The sequence below is a fragment of the Ischnura elegans genome, chromosome 9, assembly GCF_921293095.1.
Source record: "Ischnura elegans chromosome 9, ioIscEleg1.1, whole genome shotgun sequence".
In the NCBI taxonomy this organism is placed as follows: Eukaryota; Metazoa; Arthropoda; class Insecta; order Odonata; family Coenagrionidae; genus Ischnura; species Ischnura elegans.
In genome coordinates this window covers 101,201,853-101,227,456 of record NC_060254.1, presented here as the reverse complement: position 1 = coordinate 101,227,456, position 25,604 = coordinate 101,201,853, and the positions used below count along the sequence as shown (strand labels likewise).

Here is a 25,604-nt window from a genome sequence, read left to right as displayed (position 1 = left end):
AATTTGGACTGGGCGACACCAAGGATGGTTTCAGGGTTACCATTTTTCTTTACTATCGATACATTTTTCTTCCATTGCCTCTAGCACAAACTGTGATATCCTAATCACTGTACCTTTATACTGCGTCGTATAGTTCATTTTTCCCTTCATATCCTTACACCCATACAAAGACATTAGTCTAGATGTGGTAGGATATTGAAATTCTCCAGTCTGTAGATAAGCTACATTGTAGATTGCGATACCAGGCTGATTTTCAATTATATTTCTATTATGTCGCATTTCCATGCTGGAAAATTATGCATCAAAACCTCTCTCACAGTAAGCATTAAAAAAAGTTGAATTTGCATTTTGTTCACCAGTAGATGATGAAACAGTTCCACCTCGAACTGAGTATCTTAAATTAGAAGGACCATCTGAAGCTATTTTTTAATGAATGTCTTTAGCGCTGTTACACATACATAACTAGTCACGATAGAATTACTCTCCTTGCATGTATTATAACTTCAAAATGCGTAGTATTTTTAAGTGTAAGCGCCATAGAAGTCTCCGAGTACACTTCTAACTCTAAATGCACGGAATTTTCGAAGTCGTTCAATCGAACTAATCGAAGAGTAGGTAAAAGGATGGGTTATCAAAAAAAAGGTCTCATAAAAGAAGCAGCTAAGGAGTACTTTTTTTTTGATGAAATTTATTTCACAATTTTGAACGTATAAACTTACCCTAATGCGCATAAAGTAATCTAAATGTGCCCTTGATTCATCCACATTCCTGATTGTTATCTTAAAATTACTTCTAAAAAGTTAATGTCAACAATTGCTCATATAAAATTTTTAAAAAATCGCATGAGTGTGTGTGATACTGGGGGGAATGGAGTCATAGAAGTCGCCACTTTCTTTTCGGCTTCAACGTTTACCTAAACGCCAGTTGGATAAAATAGAAAAGATCACCACAGAAATCTGTTAGCGTAACAATTGCAACGCCCGATTTATGCTCCCGGAAATCAAACTCAGTAAGGAGCAGCAAAGTAACTATAAATGAGTATACTCACCTGAATTGTTAATTCCTCAGTAGATTTCGAGTGTTTAACCAATCTTATTTGTTTTGTTAGGTAAGATTTCGTTAAATAAAGTTCAAATTAATCGAATTAATGAGAATAAACAATTATTTTCATGTACCTTGACATGTATTCCTCTTTTTAGAAATAGTAATGAATAGTTTACATCTGGTTAATTTCGCAAAAAAAGGGTTTGGAAGAAATGTGTGTATTGGCTTCATCGTTTTTGCAGTGCATGCAATACACTGCAAGATGATAAATTTGGGAAAATCCCAGAGTAAATCGTAAAAATCTTATCTACTGCGTTGGTTTCTCGTGGGAGGAAATATTTCGCGCTGTCTCAATAGTTTTTCCAGAATTAGTAGCGGCGCTCAAGGTGGACTAACGAATTTTTACTAGCTCCGGAATTAACTCGTCTTGCTAAATCGTTATTTCATGTTTGATAAATAATATCTTTAGTGAGGCATGTGGACACTTTACTCATGTTTAGGAATTCCCTAAAAATTGCTGCAACAGCATTAAAAGTTACTGCTGGTAAAATACTTCCCATAGTTTCAAATTTAATTGGTTTCCCATCATGTATCAAAAAAGGAGACACAATTGGCAGGTTCCACAATTTATTAATCACTGCGACCGGTTTCGATTACATAGTATCATCATCATCCGCCTGATGGTCTGGTATGAAACTGGTCGCAGTAATTAATACATTGTGGAACCTGCCAATGTATCTCCTTTTTTGATGCATCATGAAGGAGTTCCATTATGATTCGCCTGACACGGTTGAATTTAATTGGTTTCCCATCATTTTGTAATAAAGTGTTTTATTCAATTCTTCGCACTTCTACATGTTATAAATCAATTATTGCATGCAAAAATGTATTGGTGCGAGATATTGGGCAGGATTTTAGGATTTTCTGATTTTGGGTGGGAGGGGAGTGGTTTTTATATTTTGTTTTCCTTTAATCAAAACGGGTACCTGGGGTTATAAACCAAAAAAAGGTATGAGAATAAGGGTACAGGATTTTTTAAATTTGGGGCATGGCAACATTTTGTTTTCCTTTAATCTCATGTGTCGCAGGGAGGTGTGCATTTGTTTATTTATTGGAGAGGGCAGGGATTGTTTCGGGGACTCACCGTTGGCGGCGGGCACGGATCCCGCGGGGTGTGGCGCCAGCACTAGGGCATGCAGCAGAGCGAGGGCTCGGAGGAGGACAGTTGAAGGCGAGACCGCGGAAACCATTGCCACTCGAGAGACCCCCGAAATCGGGGGGGATGGACGCACGGAAACACGAGGAAAACAAACCACTGGGGGCGAAAACAAAAGAAGGGGGTGGGGCGCAGAGCAAGCACACGACACACAGACACACCGACGGCCTCGCCCACTTCCCTCCTCCGGAGAAAAAGAAAGAAACCTCTTCCCTTGCCGCTCCTCTTCTCCCTGGGAACTCTTCTCCTCAGTGAACACCCCCTTTCATGCACTCCTTGTGATCCCTCGGCGCTCTTCGTGTGGGGAGCCCTTCACGAAATGCGGAAGGCTTGCGGTGGCGTCGGGGGGAAAAAAACGTGAAAGGTGACACCGGAGATTAGGATGACCGCAAAAGAGGACTTTTTTTATGGCGGTCCTGAAAAGGCCTGTTTCTGTATGTGCTGGAGGCCTTGTGAAATACCGTTTGTAATATGCGTAGATATGGGAGAATAATGGACTGAAGATGCAGAGAGAGACCCAGAGATGACCGGTGGTATTACTGGTCTTTAAGGGACCCTGGTGTTTTAGGCTATCCTGGAAAGGACAGTATGTGGTGTCCCTGTATAGGATCTCTGGAGGCGGTCCGGGCGTTTTTCGCGGTCTCCTTTCTGGGACCTTAAGCGGGACTTTCCTGAAGACTTATGGTATTCTTGGGGCCGCTTGCGGTGCCTTTGTTATCTGTGCCTTCCCAGTAAAGTTGCGTTGGAGAACACCGTTTTCTTTCGCAGTACCTCACGTTTTTTGGCGGCCCTGGAAAGGATCGTCAGTAGTGGTACTGGAATGGGCCGTTTAGAAACCAGTTTTTCAATCGGTGTTTTCGTCGGCGTACTCGGACGGTTTCGAGCCGGGGCGGCGGTAATTCCGTGCGCTCGGCTCTCGTCGCCTCTCTCCTGCGGCAACCCCTTCGCTCGCCGGCCGGTCTCTCCGATTCGCGCGGGCAGTGAAGCCGGTCTCCGTCGTGTCGACCGGTCCCGGGCCGGGCGCTCAGCTGCGGGAGAGCTGTGGACGCTTTGTCTCGTGTCGGCACACTGAGGGACTGGAGCGTCGTGTTCCTGCTTTCCGCCCTTCCCCTTACTCTCCGAGTGTTAGCTTCCCTCTCCTACTCCGCTGTACTCCCCGCCACACCCTCGCTCGCTCTCCGGCAACTCTCTTTTCTTTTCCCTCCCCGCAAGACTTCCAGTTTTCGGAGCACGAGACTCAATCCCCCGCCTCCCTCCACCGTGAATTTAAGCGCAGTGAGGAATTCGGCCTGATAATCAGCTGAACCACACTAAGAAAGTGCTTGAAACGCGGGCGAATTAAGATTATATTGTCTCTATCATCTGAGGCTCCTCCTTGTGGAAGCTCATGTATCCTTCAATGAAAAGAAAAACATTGTTACAATCCATCAATTTATTTTCAGGCAAAACTAGTTTCGAAGTAGCGGCGTCGTACCTGAAGATGAAACCGCCGCAGCGTCGAAATTATTTGTACCAGAAAACAAATTGTTGTGATATGGCAAAGTTTTTCTTTTCATTTACGATACAGAGTATATCATTGGGGTTGTAAAACCTAAGTAAACTCTCCGCTCCTCAATAGTGGTGTGAAAATAGTATGTTAGAGACAGACAGTGGCGCAGCGAGGGGTGGGTTTTGGGGGATAAACCCCCCCCCCCCAGAACTCAGAGAAATGTATGAGTTTAATCCATTTTACTTAATGGATTAGGATTACTTATAGAATAGTGTTAGGATTAATCAATTATCTCTCGTAGAACCTCAATTTATCCAGAACGACGTCATACGGGCTTTTCCCAACATTCATACTTAGCCGTCGCGTTTTCGCGCGCTTGAAAATTTTCACTTTTCATTTAATCGCGAAAAATAGAAGTGGTAATTTAAAAATCTAAAAGCGTGAAATGCGTACTTCAGGAGTAATAATCTTTCGATTTAGGCAATAAAAAAATAATAGGAAACAACCCTATTGAGGAAGCGCGCCCAGAAGAGGAGATGTATGGAGTACATTCCATTCCTTCTTGATCATTCGTGTTTTTTCATTTATTAATTGCTTAAATAACTCGTTTGAATATTTTCACCTGTACATTTTTGGAGTACAAGGTTTGAAATTAGAAAACATTTGTTTATCTCATGGATAAAAACATTGAATGTGAGAAAATGGAGAGGGATAATTTTTGAGGTGCTTCAAAATAATTTTGCTAAGTGAGTTTCCACGGAGTGTTACCACGCTCAGTTCCGCCTAATACATCAACTCTAAATAGGTAACCGATTTTTAATAAATAACCTTGAGGATGACTTTTAAAGAGTGGTCTTCTACCTAGGCCCGTCAAATTTAACGTTTTTATTTATTTATATCTCCTCAATAAGTAATTTGTAGTAAATTCTAAAACTTTATTTGGAATATTACTTTAGAAGTGAAATTATTCACAAATATATTCATGTGGTTCCGTTAAGTGATTTCTGAAAATGTGTTATGGAAAATTCGTAAATTTGAGATAACTGGATATGTTAAACATCTACATAATATCTCAAAGCCGCCTCAATAGGTATGTGGCGGGGGATGTTAGGACACCAGCCGTTGAAAAATTAAAATTAAATGCTCAGGAGAAATTCCGCGAAGCATATATCAAAGTATTAAGTTACAATTATATCTCGTGTGAAAATGTTCGTCCCTTTTGTTAATTTGTCTTTCAACATACTTATCGTGCTTATAAGTAGACTTGAAGCTTTTAAATTGAAAGGTGACGGGTCACACGCTATTTTAAGGGATAAAGATAATCACACAGTATTGTCTTGTACGCAGGAATCAAAGAATTTTTTAGATATTTCGTGGGATAAATCTCCTGTTTTCTGAAGTCTTAAGTTTTGTAGTGACTCTTCATGTTTTCTATTTATAGCGCATTTTTGTCATCTTATTTAACACCACATTACAGTTGTTGTGTATCTCGTTACGAAACTATCTCACTGCCCCACAGCCTTTTTTTCTCGGGCGATCATATCTGAAACAGGGTCAGGCGTGGGTCATCAATAGTGATCAATAACTTGCATACTCTACGACTTTACGATCGATGACTTACATACTCTACATATTTGTTTTTCCCCCGTCGAACAGAATGACAGTGAAGGGTTCCTCGCGTTGCAGCCTCAGTCTCCGTTGGTCGTGCTGTCGGATCTCAATAGATCCTTTCACTACACGATCCCAGTGCCCATATGATCAACGCGGGAGCTTCGTTTCTTTCCAGTGAATCTTGTGGTCGCAGTATCAGCAAAATATGCGAACACCTCCGGAGAAGCCAATTCGAAAAAAATTAGCTAATTTCAAAAAAAGTTTAAAATATAATCAAAATGGAAAAAACACCAAAAATAGAAGATAACGACAAAAACATTAGTCTGCCATCGATGTTTATGCGAAAATTGTTTAATGGTATGGTATTTGGAGGAGGTGACCGACAGCTGAGATCATTTGCGCCATGAGGGAAGGGTAGGTGAGGAAGGGTGGAGAGAAACCCGGCGTCGGCATTAGCCTGCTCTTAACGAAAGGCACCAAGGGGACCACAGCTTAAAGTCCCATCCGACGGACGGAGTGTTGCGCTTGAAATGTCCTCCACACAACATTCAAACAGGGATCGGGCAGTCTCCGAAATTTCTCTGCCGCTGCCGGGATTTGAACCCGGGCCCACCGGGTATTGTTTAATTCAGTGTTCAAAATATTAAGGTATAAGTTTCTGCTAACGCAACACACTACTCCCAAAACGTAAACAAATACAATATTTTTATATTGTTAACTGGCTGATGGTGGTGATCATGGTTCACCGGGACAGCTTTAACGCGAATTATAATGGCGTGACGGAATGACATTGGATTCATGAATCCCTGAGGACGTTGTGCGAGCTGCACATCGAAACTTTGTAAGGAGATTTGAAGGACCTCACCCGGTGTGAAACCCAAGAAATGATCCCTCACATACATTCATGAGACTGTCGACTAAGTTGATTGGTGTATGACATATTAATTTTTGTGCTGGAATGGACATTGAAGAAAATAATTCCTGCCGTTACGCAATGTTATTACCTACCAATTAATTATAATTTTCTCTTCCTTGTTCAAAGGAATTCAGGTGGAAATAAATTTTTTATGTTTCGGCGTCAATGCGTTTCGTTTGCGTGGGCTAAATAGAATACGGGGTGATATAATGGTATTTATCCACAATTTCATGCCGTGAATGACTTAAAAGGATGCATGACTTTCGTTCCTCCTATATTTTTCGTGGAGCATAGCTAATCTAAACTTAAACTATCACCTTGAAATTTTCAGGTGTTTGCCTAATCTGAAATTTGGAAGTCTTGAAGTCTTGCCTCTTTATATTCTCAATTATTAGATTTTGTTTTCTTTATATTGAATTCAATTGTTTGACACAGTCAAAAGTTGAAAAAGTGGTATTCTATGCTTCTGAAAATTTCTCCTTGAAATCTTTACAAATTATTTACAACGAAAAAGACACATTTGACCGGTTTAGCGAGTGCGGATTATCCTCGTAAATAGATTCAATCTTGGTATCAATAGCAGATAATACCAACTTGATTAATTTTACATTATTGCGTAACGAATTTCATTCTGGTGTGAAGCATATATGTGCTAAACTTTGATAGACTCGTAAAACAAGCTATTCGTTTTTTAATGTCTTAATCACGGAGGATATACACCGTTACCGCACCGAGCTCTTCACTTTTTTTTATTGAGTCAAAATTTACACTTGAACCTACCGAGTAATTGTGTGATCATTTTATTTGCATCGGATGTGATAAGTCGGGAGTTACAAAACTCTCTTACTTGCCATTACTAGAGTATTTTCCAATTCTGTTGGTCAAAGCCGTGTCCCCTTTTATATTCACTGACTTCCGAAAAGGGATACCCTTTAAAATTCCCTCAGCGTTGACGATGTCAACGTGCGCGCCGTGCTGCTTGTTTTTTGAACTCTCATTCATCGCTCTGGTTCTCTTTTGTAATCGGAAAACGTGGCGTTGACAGCGAACTCTTTTGCAATCGTCTGCACCGCCGTGCAATGTCGCTTTTTGTATTTTGAGAAAAGATTCGATCGTTTTTCAGCGCAGTGCATGATTTATTTTTTTTACACCGTCACACCCCTGACCTTTACCGTTTGCCCTCGTTCGGGGAATGATTCCTCAATTATTGTTAGTTTTTTTTAAATAGAGGAACGTTCTTTTAATTGAGATGGTGGGATTATTTTGCAAAATATACATTTTAATTGAGTTTCTAAGGTGTCTGGAGAATGGACCCTCGTTGATTTCAGCGAATAATGTGCGTTTATTTGGAAATGTAATTTTCGGAAGGAATTGAATTGTTCTCAACAATTCTATGAATAAATACCTGTGAGAATTATTGAAATTCTTTTTATTTCTCCAGTTGATATTTTGAATGATACATCTTCTTGTTTTAAAGTTAATATGAACGAGAAGTTCTTATATCTATCAAACCCAGGAATCGCTTTTTTGCTCTCCATCTGTAGATCCAAATGGCACAGTGTACTGTTTTGAAGATCTCTTTTGGTTAATAATGGCCTTAAATTTTTTTCCAGGCATTAAAATGTTTTTACGAATGAATTTTACGATACGTAAATGTGCCAATTTGGAATTTCTGTGGCGCTGATGTCATTTTCATATTTATGTTCTAAAACCGCTACTAGTTGATTGACCAAAATTTCTATCTAATTTAATTTCATTTTCATTCTTTAATATTCGAAGTATAACGATTGTCTGGGCCTTTAATATGTCAGGAGAAATATTTCTATGAAAATTATTTTTGTCAATTCTATCTTACAGTGTTAATTTGAAAAATGAAAAACTTAAATTCATTGCCATTAGTCAGAGAAAAATTTAACTCCGAAAACCCCATAGGAATTGAGTTAAGTATCGAATTTCTAAACTGTGGTAGGTTAATGTAATTATGATAATTTTATTTTCTAAGTTTCGGGTGGGTCAAATGGGTGTAAATGGTAAATGTGTTAAATGGGCATCCACAAAGTGCGAATGATCTTATGAAATCTTCGGTCATATCTTGAACCGGTGAAGAACCCGAGAAGTATTTCTTCAAATAGTTCGCCGGCAATGCTTCAGATCTTAGTTATGCATATTTTATTTGTCTGTCATCAGCATCGAAGTGCATAATTTATTCTCTGAGTCATTTTTGAGGAGATTTTTACCGTTAAAAATATTAGAGAAAATATATGCAAGATCACACGTGGTGGATAAGCTACAACCAAAAATGGATGCCAAAGTTGAAACTTCAATTTCTGTGTTATTTTAATATTTGGCAAAATAAATGACTGATTATACTGATCGATGAGAACGTGAAGCAAGTATTAAGTCAGAGATTAAGAACCATAAGACTGCAAGAATAAAAAAAGAAGTGTTTCTTTGTAAGAAATATTTAGGAATAAGGCAATGGATTCCGTCGGCATGAACTCACTGAGGGTTTACCAGAATCCATGCAAGTTTGGAAAAATATATGTGGAGGAGACTGTCGGAATAATTGAGACGAGACTGATAGAGGTCCCTAGGTATTCGGTCCAACCGCAGTAAGCGGTAGAAGACTGCTTCAATGAAGATCGTGCCATTCAATTTGGAGATGCCAAAATTATTTGTCACTCGCAGCGCTACTGGGACCGTGTAATCAAGAGACCATCGAAATCATCCTTAATCCGAAATAATATTCAATCGTGATACTGGATTTCACCCCAGCAACACCTGTAGTAAAATGCATAAAACACATCAGGGAAGATCGGAAGGTAATTTGAAGGTCAATTTTGAACAAAGCCAATCGGGCACAGCAAAACGTAATAGGGTGGTTTCTTATTATTTATTTAATGCCTAAATCGAAAGATTATTACTCCTGGAGTATTTCACGCTTTTAGATTTTTAAATGACATTATCTGTTTTTCGCGATTAAATGAAAAGTGAAAATTTTCAAGCGCGCGAAAACGCGACGGCTAAGTATGAATGCTGGGAAAAGCCCGTGTGACGTCAATCTGGATCCCGCTTTGGCCGTGTGAGGTGACCTTGGGGCGAGGATATTGTGCGCTGCTGCGATGCTGGCTGCTAGCTGGTAGCAGAGTACCCTGCTAGCAGGTAGCGCTTGGCTTAAATAAGGATTATTAATACCTTATCAAACGTAGGAAACTTTCCGACCATAGGCAATCTTAATAGGTGATTATTAAGACATGTTTCCCTGAGCTCTGTGCCTCATGTATGCATTGGTAATCTCAGACGATGTAAAATTCCTATCTACTCGTATAGAAACAAGGTCCCTGTGACGTCACGTGGAGTGGCATCGCATGGGCGCCAATCTGGCCTTTTTCAAATGCGGTTAAAATTGACCATTGCCATTCTTCTATACAGGGATTTCTAAAACCAAATAATTTATATATTATGAATACACTAATGGTGGGTTACGAATCGCAATCCATGCCTTTCGTTTTCTTTGATGAAGGAAACTACCCTGTTGTTGAGCCTGACCAAGTCCAAGTAGTTTTCGCTTTTGATATTAACCTGCCACAGTCCTCAGCAAAATGACTGTCTCCTGGATATTTTGTGTAAAATTTGTTTAATAAAATCAATAATATAACAATTTTTTTAAATCTATCGATTAATGGCATATAGGATTTTGAGTATAGTTGGGGTATGCGGTAATCTTAGGGTTAAGGGCATATTTAGATTAACGGTGTTTTGGATATAGAGGAGGATCGTAGTCCCAGAGGTGACTTGATAATTTATTCCTAGTGGTGGAAAATGATTTTGAAAATGTTGTAAGTTCGTATTTCTTTAGGTACATTAAAATTAGCGTAATTTTTAGATCTCTCTGAATGTTCCATATTCTCGCATTGAGTTTGGCCAAAAGCAAATTCTATTCAGTGTCGACTCTTTGACGCGGAGAGATGAACACGCCTTAAAAATGGGAATTAAGTCTTTTTCCGAAACGACGGTGGAAATGAAGCCAATGTGCTGGTGTAAAACCCGAGAAGAATTCCTAAATGACGTCAGACAATCAGCCGCATACGTGATATGGGATTTTACCATTTCATTCCTCGCCCCGGCTGCAAAAGTCGATCCGTCATTCATTTCCTCCAACAAGAGGAGTGTTACAAAAACGGGTATCGATTCTCATTCAAACTTTGTAGTGTTGTAGCCTATCGGGAGCTGTCCACTCAATATTTCTTTTAACAAAGCCGTTTCTATAATATTTAAAAAAAATCATCATGCGTGAAATGCTAAAATAAAATCAATCTTAGTGTGAGATGAGCCCTACCCTCACCTATCCACACGAACCTTCGGGTTCAATCATTAAGGGAGAGAGATGACTTACCAAATGTCACTAAAAATGAAATGGAAACCTGAAATGGCGTCATAAAATTTTCAGAGTAGGTACTTGAAGTAGGAGTTTGCCTAAATTCTCCTGATTCTAAGGTATAAAATATTAAAATCTGAAAAAATACTGATGTGTTATTTTTAAATATAAGATACTGGAAAACGTAGACCTGGGTCTAATTTTTAGATTCTGAAAATGAAGATTTCGAGAGGATGGCGATCGTTTTAACGTAATATAAAGTTATTCGTCGCCAAAAAAAAGATCGGCCGATGGCGAGGTTATATCAGAAGGGGGGTGTCACAAAACCGGTTCTAAAGGCCGTTTTACACGGTACACGGAATAGGGTAGTTTCCTTCATCAAAGAAAACGAAATGCATTGATTGCGATTCGTTACCCACCATTAGTGTATTCATATTACACAAATTATTTTGTTTTAGAAATCCCAGTTTAGACGAATGACAACGGTCAATTTTAACCTTATTTGAAAAAAGGCCAGATTGGCGCCCATGCGATACCACTCCACGTGACGTCACAGGGACAGTGGCGCCGACTCCATGGGGCCTGAGGGGGCCCGAGCCCCCTCAAAAATTCGTTTGGGGGGGCGGAGCCCCCTCAATAATTCAAGAAAATAATTAAGTTATATTATGCTTTGTGAAATCACAAAAATACATTGGTAATTTTTATTTCCCATGTTTGACGATAGCTACCTTTTAAAATAAATTGAACAATATGTTAAAACAAATAATTATAAGGTTAAGCAGGTTAACTGAATCAAGTGGTGTGAATTAGATAGTGTTTTGGTGCTGCGACACACTTTGAATTTAACGTCTTTCCGGGGCAAGACCTCCGATATGGGCCCCCCCAATATTTTTTATAAGTCGGCGCTCCTGCGCAGGGACCTAGTTTCTATACGAGTAGATAGGAGTTTTACATTTTCCGAGATTACTAATGCATTCATGAGGCACAGAGCTCAGGGAAACATGTCTTAATAATCACCCATTAAAATTACCTAAGTTCGGAAAGTTTCCTCGTTTGATAGGGGAATAATAATCCTTATTTAAGCCAAGTGCTACCTGCTAGCAGGGTACTCAGCTACCTGCTAGCGCTCAAGACTCGCCCCAAGGTCACCTCACAGGGCGATAGCTGGAAGCAGAAATACGTCACACGGACTTTTCCCATCATTCCTACTTAGCCGTCGCGTTTTCGCGCGCTTGAAAATTTTCACTTTTCGTTTAATCGCGAAAAATAGATATCGTCATTCGAAAATCCAAGAGCGTGAAATGCGCACTCCAGGAGTAATAATCTTACGATTTAGGCGATAAAAATAATAGGAAATAGATATCTATTCTCTACTACTCAAAAAATCTAAAGGCCATTTTACACGGTACACAGAATTGCGCAATCTGACGCATGTGCGAAGGAGCAGTCAAAATTGCGTCGTGTAAAGCGATGAATTGCTAGAACACATGCGAGAATGCGTGGATGCGAGACGGCAAAATAGCCCCTGTTCTAATTTCGTTCATGCATTCGCGCAATTCCACGCCATTTTAGAAATAAATGCAGCTCTAACCTGCGCAATTCCGTGCCCCGTGTAAAATGGCCTTAAGATTTCAAACAAACGTTTTATTTTTGTAGTCCTTCGGGAGTCCACGAATCACCCCCATATGGGGCTATGTAACCAATAGTTTAAACAAAAAACGCAGTTAAACATTTGCACGTCCATTATATTCCCTTAGAAATGACCTCCCGTCAACTAGGAGCGGTAGTCAGGTTGTTACGGTATTAGACCCCTACCCGGAGGTCCTAGGTTCCATTCTTGAATCCATTCATCTGGAACTAGAGGCTTACCAGATATATCTTGTTGGTAAATTATGCTTTTACCTCTTAAGCCACGAACTTAAGCTGTTTACCCCGAAAGAGAATTAACAATTCTTATACGTTAAACATATTGCTTCACGGTCATCATTTTCCTTTCTATTCATTGCCTTTAGTGCTGAAAGTTCGAATAATAAAGTAATCCAATTGCAAAAAAATTAGGCTGGAATTGTAAGAATAAGACTCCCTTTTGCTGCATAAAAGGTAACCAAGTACATGTGCAACGTAAAAATCCTTCGTGTTGCGATATGAAAATAAATTAATTTAAGTAAATAATAATTGCGATAAGAAAATAAAGTAATTGAAGCTAAGCTTCCGTGTTAAAAAATGAGAAAACAACTGATGCTGCCGATATGTAGAAAAAGATTTCCTCGCAGAAAAATAAAATTTTGATTAAAAATCATGGAAATAATGATGAGAAGCTGCCTTTTGTAAAATGAAAGGTAGAAACAAATTACGAAAAAAAGTGCCGCACCCACGAATCGAACCTAAGGCGTCGAATACCGTAACCACCATAGACGGATCTAGGGGGGAGGCTGGGGGCACGCTCCCCCCCCCCCCCCCCCCCCCAGGCCCTTAAAAAATAGTCAAGATTTTTAAAACGGTCCCATTATCATTGCGATCGTTTTATATTACAAGGTATCCTTTTACCCCCCCAGAGAAAAATCCTGGATACGGCATTGCTTGTGCCCCCCCCCCCCCCCCAGAAAGAAATCCTGGATCCGCCCCTGTTAACCACCGGGCTACCGGGGAATATATGTATATCATAGAAAACGTGTAAATTATTAACTGCGTTTCTTATTTAAACTACAGGTTACATACACCAAAGGATGAAGTTCGCTATTAAAAAATAATTGACTTAGCCGGGGTAAGAACCATTATATTATCAAATATTTTTTCATGGCGAACTTCATCCTTTGGTGTATTTAACTTTGCACCCGTGCGCGTGACTGCGTCCAAAGTCACTTGTTCCTGGAGTGCTTTATAGGTTGCATAATTGCATATGGGGATGATTCGTGGACAGCTCCCGATAGACTACAACTCTACAATTATTGATTGAAATCTGAGACCCGGTTTGCGATACTCCCCGCATACTACCTCGGCATCGGCCGGCCATTTTTTTGGCGCCGAATAACTTTATACAACGTAAAAACAAACGTCAGTCTATCGAAATTGTAAGCATGTAAATATTTTACCCTGGTCAACGTTTTCCAGTATCAACCTGATTGTCGACGATTTGACTTTGTGGAAGTCCATATATAGTAATAATGGAGACAACTGTAGTAGTTTTCCGCACTTATTTGATCTTACTCAACCGGTTTCAATGCTTACGCATCATTCTCAAGAGCTGTTTTCCAGTATGTTATATTTAAAAACATCATATCAGGTTTTCTCAGGTTTAAATATTTTTCTTTATAATCAGGAGAATTTTGGCAAAGGTCTACTTCTAATACCTACTCTGAAAATTTCATGACGTCATTTCAGGTTTTCATTTCATTTTTGAGTGACATTCAGTAAGTCCTCTCCCTCTCTCAGTGATTGAACCCGAAGGTTGGTGTGGATAGGTGAGGGTAGGGCTAAGACTAGGATTGAATTTTTTTAGCATTTGACGCATAGTGATTTTTTAAATATGTGAGAAAGGGGCTTTGTTAAAAGAAATGTTAACAAAATTCCACGCAACATTCTGAAATTTTTCAAATTACATTATTTTAACGAATATTTCTTGGGTTCTCAGCCAGGTTAGTGCTTTTATATAAGCCAACGTTATTGTAAGTCAGTGTGAAATAGGACTTCCACAAATTAACACAGCCTTGAAGATGGGAGGCAAGTCGTCTCCCGAAACGTCGGCTTATACGAAAGCATTAACCTGGCTGGGAACCCGAGAAATATTCGTCAGAAGTATTCACCAGGAAAAATTAAAATCGTTTATTACATTATTTTAACATTAAGTAGCATTGGTTTTCATTGATCAATGAAAGACAAAATTCGACCGGTGGTGAGGGAGGAACCGGTTCTCTTTAAATCATTTCGTCCTCATACTGTGCCTGATTATTTTTATTAATTTTAAACGTAATTGTCAGATATTTTTGTTCCATGCATTGTTCCGTGTTTTGTTTTTAATTGGAGCATGTAGTTGAGGTGTTCGTGAAAGTCGTGTGCAGGCAAGAGTTGAGATACGATGAAAGGGAAATAGTGGATCCCCCCCCCTCCCCAGCACCACCGTCATTTTGCGCTTTCCTTTTTCAAGCATTACTTCCGACGCGAAAGCGTGCACGGAACTTCGACTCGAGTGACGAAAACATTGCCGTTCAGAATTTCATATTCCGCGTATCCTGCTCGCGTATTTTAATCCGTCACCATGGTATCATGGGTGCCTCCCGGGCCCAGTTATTGTTTTGTTTTTTTTTAATCCGTCGTATATTTTATCCTCTTCTCACGGTTTTTATTATGTTTATTTTCTTTTCCCCGTTTCCGTTCCTCCATCGCATCATCTGTTAATTTTTTTTAGAAAAAAATTTCGCTGAAAATAAAAAGAACAGCGAAACACTTTCGATGTCGGTCAATGGAGGCCAGTGGCGCATGCGGAGAGTTTGTTTTCTTTGTTTATTTTTAGATCAAGCGAATCGACTATAGAATGCTCATGAGCGGTTTGCACGCGCTCTCAATTCTAGAGCATGATTTGTTTATTTTATATTCAATAGAGAAGTGAGGATGTGGTGTGAATTAATCTTTCTATGACAGGGTTCATATGTTCAAAAAGACTGAGTAAAGTAAAGGGTAAAACTTTCTAGAATAAGCCTTATACTTCCACTGGAAATATTTAACGTAGCATTTGCTTATAAGATTTATTTAATGAGACCTGTGTGGTAAAGTAATAGCCTGGCGTAGTTGTGCAGCGCTTGACTGAGTGGTCTCGGGTTGAAGCTGTTGGACACTTACCCAAATGCAACTGCTCCCCCACTCTGTATCTGTGGGATTTGCAAGCCAGTGTATCTAACTGCTTCCATTGCCTCATCGTAAAGGCCATTCAAGCTGATAGAGTCAAGTATTCCCTAACTTCGATATAGTTTTTTCTCTTTGCTATTATGATATGGAGATTAAAAGTCATTAATTTATTTTGCTCAATTCCACCCTCGACCCATTTCCCCTTTTTCTCAAGAATCAACTGAAGAAAATGTTTGAAAATAATTAATTATTGGTTATTTTTACCTCAGATAGGAAACCTGGTACTAAAATGCCATCGAACTTCCTACATTATTTTTTTCTCTTTTTTCAGACAAAAGGACTCAAATTAGCACGACATCCGTCTTATGACATTTCCATTTCACGTTAAACACTTAATTAACCTCACTATACTGACGTGGTAAGTACCAGTCGGATTCTAACATGAATTGCTCACCAAACGCTTAAACACCGAAGAACAGAAGGCTTATTTGGGAGCTCACCCTAGACTAAGTCACGGCGCGCGTCTTTCATGCATTCTGGTTTAAACATAACTCCAAGTACCATCTCTTGGCATTTTTGACTCAAAGTCATATCAATTTTTTATCACTTTTTTTATTTATCACTTTTTACATCAAAGTCATGTCATTTGTCTCTATGACTTGGGTGATGTTAAAATTCATTTAATAATGGTATGCATCAAATTGGATAACTGAACTAAAATGTTGGAGAAAAATGTTGTTGGCAAAAAGTTACCTAATGTAACCGAAGTATGTAATATAACAATAAGTTGCAGTTACTTGCCAAACTTCGGCAGGGTATTATTTTTCTCAGAAACGCATCAAAGCAGTTTTAAGAAAATACTGAAAAAAATATTCATTTTTTCCCCGCTAAAGTAGCATCCATATTTTGACCTAAAATGCATATTATCAAGTCACACATTCTCTACACCAAAATGATATACTTAACTGATGGTAATTACTTCGGTGTTAAGGTAATGATTTCCCTCAGCAAACTGGTGTTTCCGGAGAAAATATGATGAATGAAGTTAGAATGTATGGCTAATGAATAAATGCCGGTCAGATGATCCAGTATGAACTTTTCGATTAAATGGACTTTTGGCTATCAGAATAATTCATAGGAAAGTCAATTGCAGTCATCATTTTTATGATTTTAACATCCTCAACACAATCTAGCGATATTATGCTAGTTATCCTCACTAACCTCGGAAGATATATCATACAGGAAGAGGTAAATAGTTATTTCAACTATCATCTGTCATTCTGCCGAGGTAATGTGATCTGCGCGATTCCAAATGAGCCATCATTTTCCCATAGCAAGCAAACTATAAGAAGGATTGCAGGCGTCGCTGAGCGATACTTTACATGTATGCGCGTATTATCCAAGATATTTATGTCGTAGGAGTAAGCACTGTAAATTTCCACTTTAGAAAATAGATAAATTTTTGCCGGATAAATTTTCCAAGGTTATTATCCCTAACATGGCTGCAAAAGTCACGCTCATGCATTCAGAAATTGATTTTTCAGAAAAAATCCTTTTTTGTAGTTAGATAATTTATCGGAAAAATAATATTGAATTATATTTCAAATTTAATATTTAATAAAAACGTAAAAGTTACTTCATCTTAACACAAGGGCATAGTTTTTTGGATAAAGCTATACCAAATGCCAATTAAGGACATATATCTGTATCTCATGGAAGTGGTATAGTCTCGTCTCGAGTCTCGCGACAACACTACCTCTTACGGGTTAACGTTCCGTGTATCCAGGCCTTTATAAATGGTGATTTCTTGCGATTTTGGACATTTATTCGGGGTAAGACAGCTAATATTTAGCAGAAGCCTCAGGTGCATGCGATATAATTTCACATCGCCTGCCTCAAATAAAACTTAAATCGAATGTTTATGCTGATAATGGTCCACCCACCCAACTCCCTCATATGTCAATTTCAGTCCCGTTTGTATATGAGTGGTCTCTACGTGCAGTAAATACATACAGTACTGAAGTGTTTTCCCCACGTAGGCGTGACGACTTTAGCGCAGCGAAAAGACCACTCGGGAATACGTTTATTATTTTTTATTCCGTCGTCAGTCCCGCCCACCAGCATTTAATTTTTCGCGTTTTTTTTGCATGCATTTCCCATTCCTCCCCGCCTCCGTGCACCTTGATGTTATTATTTTTTCATTGTTTTCGTGGCTTTGTGCGGGCATCGTTGAAAATGTACCAGCACAAGGCTATTCAGCGTTGGGGGATGTTGTTACTCGATTGTTTGGTTGGGATGGGACAAAGCGATGGCCGAAATACTCTCTCATCACGTCATCCGTCGCAAGGCTTCGAAGAGCGTTGCATGCACTGTTTCCAGTTTCTTGGGAAAGACAATTTGCCCGCATCCGGTCACCAAAATGAAGGTATGCCGGTCGCGGGTCACAAGGAAAACTGCGTTTCTCGCTCACGCGGGAAATAGCGTTGATATGTGTCGGTTGAGTTTCACGCCGCGCTTGAGAGCCTTTTAATTTAAGAGACCATGCAGAATTAATTCACATGTTGATGGGTTTTCTCTGCTTCGAAATATCTGGACTTCATCTTTTTGTCATCAACCATAAGGTTGGTGGACGTGCAACGTTTTTATTTCCATATCCAGATACGTGCTATTCCACTTCCATTGGTGATTATTCATGGGGCAGCTATTTCTTTGCTTAACAAGCTTAAGTACATAGCGTCATAAATAAATCACGTATTGTGTCATTATGTTATGAATTACTTGAATATTAATCATATTCCAATGCTATAAGGATACCTCATCCATCGCTGAAAGTCAATGTTAGACTACACCTTCAGGAGCAATTATCCTCAAGAAACTCAACCATTTCGGCTAAAAAAAAAGGGTCAGTTGGCAAGAAAAGTGGAGGGGCGAAACACAATTCCAGCTTTATTCCTGTAACTTGATATTTATTTTTTTTTAGAAATTAAATCTGATGTCTGCGTAACATGAAACCTGAGCAATTCTTGATATGGGTTGTCTGGGGCCTGTTGGGTGGTCTTGCAGAAGAGGAAAGCGTCAGGAGAGGGCGGAGGGCTGATGCGGATTTTTGGAAATGTGCGACGTAGTTACCATGGTATGGCGCTGAGTTTCTCCCTATGGTAGTTCCATCTCTTGGGGAATATATCGCACTATTGGCATGTTGCATTTAGCCTTAAGCTATGCATCCACTGATTACGAAATCTCGAGAATTGATATCGAGATTTCGTACAGGGGGCGCGCGCCCCCCTCCCCCTTGCGAGGCCGCCTGCGTTGCCGTACATTGCAGAATCACAATTTTAACTTTTTAATGTCATAAGATTATATTATCTCCTGTATGTGTATGATCAGTTGAAATAAAACCTTCTTACACTTTAAATGTGTCTTGATTATTTTTTTATTACGATAAAAGGAAAGGATTTTGATGTGACTGGTGAATCGCAGCGATCGGAGCGCTAAGTCAAGAAAGTTCCGAGCAGGAGACTAATTTAACCGTATGTTCTAAGAAAAGAATATGGAGCATTACTTGTTGAATGACCCTCCTACGTTCATTTTTTCTCAATAATGTGGTACTCCTTAGTGTTTATTGCCATAGAAATAGAATTGCCTCATGCTCCGAAATATTCGTTAGAAATTATGAGGATTTGTTCAGTCTTCTGACCTGCACTTTTTGCGTTGAATTCGATGTTTTTTTTTTCAAATATGATTTGCGCAAATGCGAGTTCTAAAAAGGAAACGATGATTGAGAAATTCTCGCTTTTATAGTTCTCTGTGTTGAAGATTGAATTCCTCCTCCACTTTGAAATTTTTTTCGGTCCCCCCCGATTATTTGTCTCTTTGATGAGAACGATCCCGCACGACTATCTGTATTTCCAGGCGTGTCATTTGAGCAGTTGAGTGGCATTTTAAGTGTCTTTTAGGCGTGGCAAAATTTTATCACCCTCTTTGACACATTCCCTTCCACTTGTTGGTGTCTTTCATTTGAGAGATAATCCATGAATTTCAAATTTTCGTATCGTTAAGTTAACGAATAAATTTCAGTTTTGGCAATCACCTATAAACTTCACGGGATTTCTGAAGATTTAAAGCCGGTCGTCAACTTTTTAACGATTAATGATGTAATATTTATAATAAATTGTGATGCGAATTTGGAAAAATGAGGATCCGTATTGAACTCTTTCTGGAACGACGGAATACGAATTCAACTAATTTTAAGGGCCGAAAAGACTGCTTAACATTTATAGTATACGAACTGGAGCTTTCCTCTAATTTCTTCAAATAAATCCATGCCGAGAGTTTGTGAATGTGATTTGGATTCAGTTTGATAAAGTATACACATTAATATTTCTTAACATTGACCAGTGTTAAAGGTCACAGAGAGCGAGAAAGCTAAATTCGCCTGTTGATTGCTTCATTTTACTCTAAATTATTTAAAATTCTCGTTATTATGTGGCAATGTTATCTAGTATTCAATGTACCTAGTGACTTTTGACCCTTATTGCTGGGACTGTGTTTATTCAATCGTCCTATTCAGTATATTTCCCATGTATATGCAAAGTATTCATGGTCGATGTACCCGTTCATCCCGTTAAAAATCAGTTGAGCCTTTAATTTCTAATACAAAATTTTCATAAATACCGCAAAATAAAATTGTTCCCGGTGGTTACACAAGAATGTTCATCTGGATATGAATGCGTGTAATTTTTAATCAGTTATAATTATTTTGAAAATGCTATTTTCGGCTTTTCTAATATTTTCTATTGGTTTAAAATTTAGGTTTATAAATGTTCTCGTGCTTTATTTGAAATCTTAGTCTATGTATAAAAATATATAGTTCGATCGTTTTAAATAGATCATCTAATAAAATCAATTGATTTACCCTTTTACCGAATAAAAATAATTACAAACAGTAGGTAATATATTCCGACCTTTTATAAATAACATGGCTCTACATACTAGCGTCAGCATTTTATTAAGCTATGGATGAATTTTGCCACGAAAAAAATCATTTGGCTTAGCCGGGGATCGAACTCGGATGTCTCGATTGCCAGTTGGGTAACAGGTAGGTTACCAGTTACACTGTGGCACTTAGTTTACACTGGTAGCTTACCTGAAGGAAATCGGGCGATCCGAGCTCGATTCCCGGCTAAGCCAAATGATTTTCTTCATGACGAATTTTATCCTGGATGAAACCATTAAATATTTAAACAATTAAACAGTATTATTTATTCTGATTATTTTATTTATTTTTTATATTTAAACCATTGCAGGTGACTGCGCGCAAAGTTTCAGTATCATTCAGTGATTTTAATCAGTACCTACCTGATAAGGATATCAGTGCGTTTTTGCGGTTAAAGCCTCAAATGGATTCCATCCGAATCATTTGGAATCAGTCCTTTGAATCCGGATAATCATTTACCTTGTATTGTTTCGTAAAATCACAGCATTTTATCTTTCGAGCGATCCTTTTCTTGATTTGGGCTAATTTGAACCAAAGCGTCCCCCAGGTCTCCCTTGCTCTATTATAGGCATGTGACCATTGGCACTTTTGTAGTGCCCTTGCAATGCATCCAACCCGTCGTCGGTCGATTTAGCCCTCCCGTTATGAGTCCGGCCTGTGGTGACCACTTAATCGGTTTAGAGGGCCATCTGGATTTGGTTGAACGGATACCCGAATCACACGACCGCGAACAATTATCTGAGGTTAACAATCATCGTACCCCTTAAGTACGGGCGTTCCTCTGAGCTTAAACGTTGGATAATTGTCGCGTAATTTCACGAGTCTGAAAAGCCAATTAACTCGATGATTGCCGGCGAACAATTTAGCCAAGGATTCGGCTATTCTTCAATACGTGCTGGTGTCATTTTCGTATCGAAATTGTCCTATTTTGGGCAATTATTCTTGTTTAATAGATATTATCCAATAGTTAATGTTTTCGTGATATATCTAAGGAAATTTCTCAATGTCACCCTCAATGTAGTCGTTGCGTATTAATTAATAAATAATTAAATGTATTGCTCAAATAGAGCCGAATCGCTCATTTAAAAACATAACGTAGGTCAAAACTTGAACTCATCATAGGTAAGTAAGTCAAAATACACTTTTTTTAACTGTGTGGTATTCCATTGTAAGGTACTATTATTATTATTCCATCAAATTTTCAAAATTTATCTCTTCCTTCGTTAGGTAACAAGGTTACAATAGTAAGATATAAATATTATTAATTTATAAGATATAAATATATTATTAGTAATTTACTCCTGATGAAGATGATTTAATTAATTGAAATCCTGGTCTTTTCATGTAAAAAGGAAGTGGTTTTAGTAAAGATTATCCAACCATGAAACCTCATCATGAGTCAATAATCTTCAGATTGGTTTGACTTTGACATGTGATGGAATTGACAAATTTTATACTCGATATCATCAGTCAACAATCGGAGGATTTGTTTGACGTTGCTCTCCACTCCATTCTCCTATATGTTATTCTTTTCACATTGACTTCTCCTTTACATCCTCAATAACTTCTCTTGTGCCTCATTCGGGGCCAGCCCTTGCTTTTTTTCCTTCGACTTTTGCACTCATCAGGCTATTATGCCTCATGATATGGCCGATAAAGTTTTGCATATTTTTATTTTACCCTAACTCGCAACATTATCATCCTTCTCGACCTCTTGATTTATGCATAAATTATAAGTATCGAGTTTAGGTCGTCAGTTTGGGAGGTCAAAAAATATCATTATTTTTTGCCAACGCTTCGGAGTAACATGAATTCCATCTTCGGGGCTACATAGAAAAAAAGTCTGATGAAGGTTTAGCCCTACAAATAAAATAATATGTAAACGATTTTAATTTCTCCTGGTGAATGCTACTGACGAATATTTCTCGGGTTCTCAGCCAGGTTAATGCTTTTATATAAGCCGACGGTTCGAGAGACGACTTGTCTCCCATCCTCAAGGCCGTGTTACTTTATGGAAGTCCAATGTCACCCTGAACCGGATCGACCGTTTACCGAGGACAACAATGCGGCTCAGGTGTCGTTCGATTGGCTGTAGGTCTTTTGAAATTCTTCACGTTCAACCCTTGTGTTTTTTATACAGCTGATTACAGGTCTCCATGTATTGCTAAGATGAAAGCCGGTGTCCGGTGTGATTGAAATTTTTGGGATTGAGGCGGATCTCTATTGCTTCCTTAATTATGCCGTCCCAGTAACGTTGTGCGTGGCAAAGAATTTTTGTATTTTCCCATCTCATAGCAAGGTCTTCATTAATGCTGTGTTCCGCCACGACCGAATTTTCTGGTGGCGCTAATCTGAAAAATCTTCGGTGCTCTTTTAGCCTCGTCTCAATCGTTCGGCCTGTCTCCCCCACATATATTTTACCACATTCACGAGGTATTCCATAAGCCCCCGGTGTCTTCAGGCCGATCGGATCTGTCACCCTCACCAAGCGGTGCCTTAATTTAGGTGGTGGCAGTTGGATGGTTTTGATGTTATACCGTCGTAGAATGCGGTGGATCTTACCAAATATGGTTGACACATGATATTTGGTGATTTTCCAGGTATTCTTCCGCGTTTATCTATTTTGGATATCCAATTATCCAATGGATAAACGCGGAAGAATACCCGGAAAAATCACCAGATATCATCATAATCTCCGCGGATGCCTACTTGGAAATGGTTGACATATATGGGATTAAGGCTTTGGACAGCGGTTTTTCAGGCGGCTCATCCGGGCAACTCTTTTGTTTTATATTGAATCTAGTTAGGGCCTTAAAAATTTCTTGTTTTCCATAGCCATTCCGTAAAAATGTTTTGTTTAAGGTGGTTTATCTCGGATGAGATGCTCATATTATCTGATATTAACTTGGCTCGATGGACCAAGTTAGATAATACAGCGGCCTTCTGCGATTGATGGTGGATGGATGGATGGCTCTGTCTGTTGAGAAACAGGTCGGTATGCGTTGGCTTCCGATAAATGGAATATATTTATCAATGTATTTATATATGTATATTTACGCTTTATTGTTATTTAAGGATTTATATGGTGTTTATAATTTTATATATACCGACAACAAGCTGCTCTCTTGCGGTGTAAACGATTGAATGTCGTTTTCATGTTGTATATGTTGACACATAGAGGCCTCTTTCGGTTGTTCCTAGAAACATCATGCTGATGTTTTTTAAGTTCTAATATTATATTAATTCCACTCTCAATAAGTGTCGGAAGATTAATCCAAATATCAAGTAGCAATAATGATGAATTTTAGGCAATAATTGGCTGCGATATTCTTAAAATTGTATCGATATTTGTTAAATAAGCTATGAGATGAAGGTTTTATACCATTAAATGTTTCTTCCTCTGTAGCCCTAAAAATGTTTTCTCCGTGGAAAGCATAAGCTTGAAGAGGTGAAAGAGTTTTCTTACTTGGGAAGCCGAATTACCAACGATGGACGAAGCAAGAAAGAAATAGTTTAGAGAATTGCGCAGGCGAAGAGAGCTTTCTACAAAAAGAAGAATCTTCTTACAGCTGAGAGTACAAGCATAGAAGTGAGGAAACATTTCATCAGATGCTACATACGGAATATTTTTCTCTATGTAAGCGAGCCTTGGACGTTGACAGCAGCAGAGAAGTCAAGAGTGGAAGCTTCCGAAATGTGGTGCTACGGAAGAATGATGAAGATAAAATGGATTGACCGTGTAAGTAACGAGGAAGTGCTAAGAAGAGTGAGAGAAAAGAAAAACCTCCTAAAAACCTTAAGCAGAAGACGGGAAAACTTATTGCTAGTTGGCCACAGTTTGGGGCACGATGGCCTGATAAAGGCTATCGTTGAAGAACTAGTGGAAGGGAAAAAGGGCAAGGTACGGCCCCGAATGAGTTACATAGGACAGATTATAAAAGATGTAAAAGAGAAGAAATACGTCGCTGCAAAAAGGCTAGCGGGTAGGAGAGAGAAATGGAGAGCTGCGTCAAACCAATCTCTAATGATGATGATGATGAGCCTTAAAGATTGAATTCATTAAACTCCGCAATTTTGGCAAAGAATACTGCTTTTGTAATCACCCTGACTATGGATATAAACTAAATACTTTAATGAGTGATATTTTCAATAGCAGAGCACGTACTGCTCGTTTCTGTGAACGCGCGTGGGTGAGTATTGTCGCAGGCGTAATTTTTCTCCCTTCCCATTCGGCTGCTGCCGGACAGATGTAAAATCGACTCTCGGGAGTTTGGATGCAAACAAAACAGCGCCGAAGTGTGTTCACCCCTGCTCCTCTTTGTATTGTGTGAGAGGCGGCGTGTATTCTATTGTGGGCGTAAACATCGGCCGGGACCGGCGGTCGCACGTTTGCTCAGCGAGGAAAGCGAATTTCCGCGGACCGCCGCCGTTGCTGTTACAACAAGGGTCACCACAACGATCCCATCCCGCCTTCCCCCCCCCCCCCCCCCCCCGATATCCCAACCCACCCCCCTGACAAATTCTCCTTTCTCTCTGTCCCTCTGTGTCCTCCTCCTCCCACAGTTACTGAAACGCGGTGAGGCTTAGAGGCGTCCTTCACCTGCGCCCCAACTGTTCTCCGACTGATTGAACTGTACGCCCACCCGATCGGTCTTTTTTCATCCTGTGACGAATTGCTCAATTAAAACTTAGGATACCTTCCTGAAATTTTAATAATGTAATAATTAAATCGTGTGGACTGTAAAACGATAAAAATTCGCTTTTGTCCTTATTTAAGTATGGAATTAAATTGTATCAAAAATATAATAAACTATTTTCATACAATTAATAGTGATATGGAGTGAGTAAAAATATTTTCAGCTTAGTAAAACCACTTGTGTGTTTCCTCAGACTTTTATTTAAACCGACCACGGTTTCGGCAACCGACCATGGCACGAGTTGCCGAAACCATGGTCGGTGTAAATAAAAGTGTGTGGAAACAGACAAGTGGTTTTACTAAGCTGAATATCAAAGATTTCCACCGTATCACGCCGGACACTATCTTTTATAAAAATTTGAAGTAAGAACATTGTAGAATAATTGAGTAAATAAAAAATAAGTCGTGAAATATTG

At 39.1% G+C, this 25,604-nt stretch overlaps 2 protein-coding genes across 2 annotated transcripts in view; one reads left to right on the top strand and one right to left on the bottom strand.

Annotated features, from left to right (window-relative positions):
- LOC124166055 overlaps positions 1-3,355 on the bottom strand; it is a 343,561-nt gene extending 340,206 nt beyond the window's left edge. Inside the window, exon 1 of the mRNA XM_046543650.1 lies at positions 2,189-3,355. Within this exon, the coding sequence (XP_046399606.1) occupies positions 2,189-2,294 (106 nt within the window). The 5' untranslated portion in view covers positions 2,295-3,355. The remainder of the gene's footprint in view (positions 1-2,188) is intronic.
- Positions 1-25,604, top strand: part of LOC124166053 (coiled-coil domain-containing protein 174) — a 543,217-nt gene that overhangs the window by 428,673 nt on the left and 88,940 nt on the right. The window lies entirely within an intron of this gene.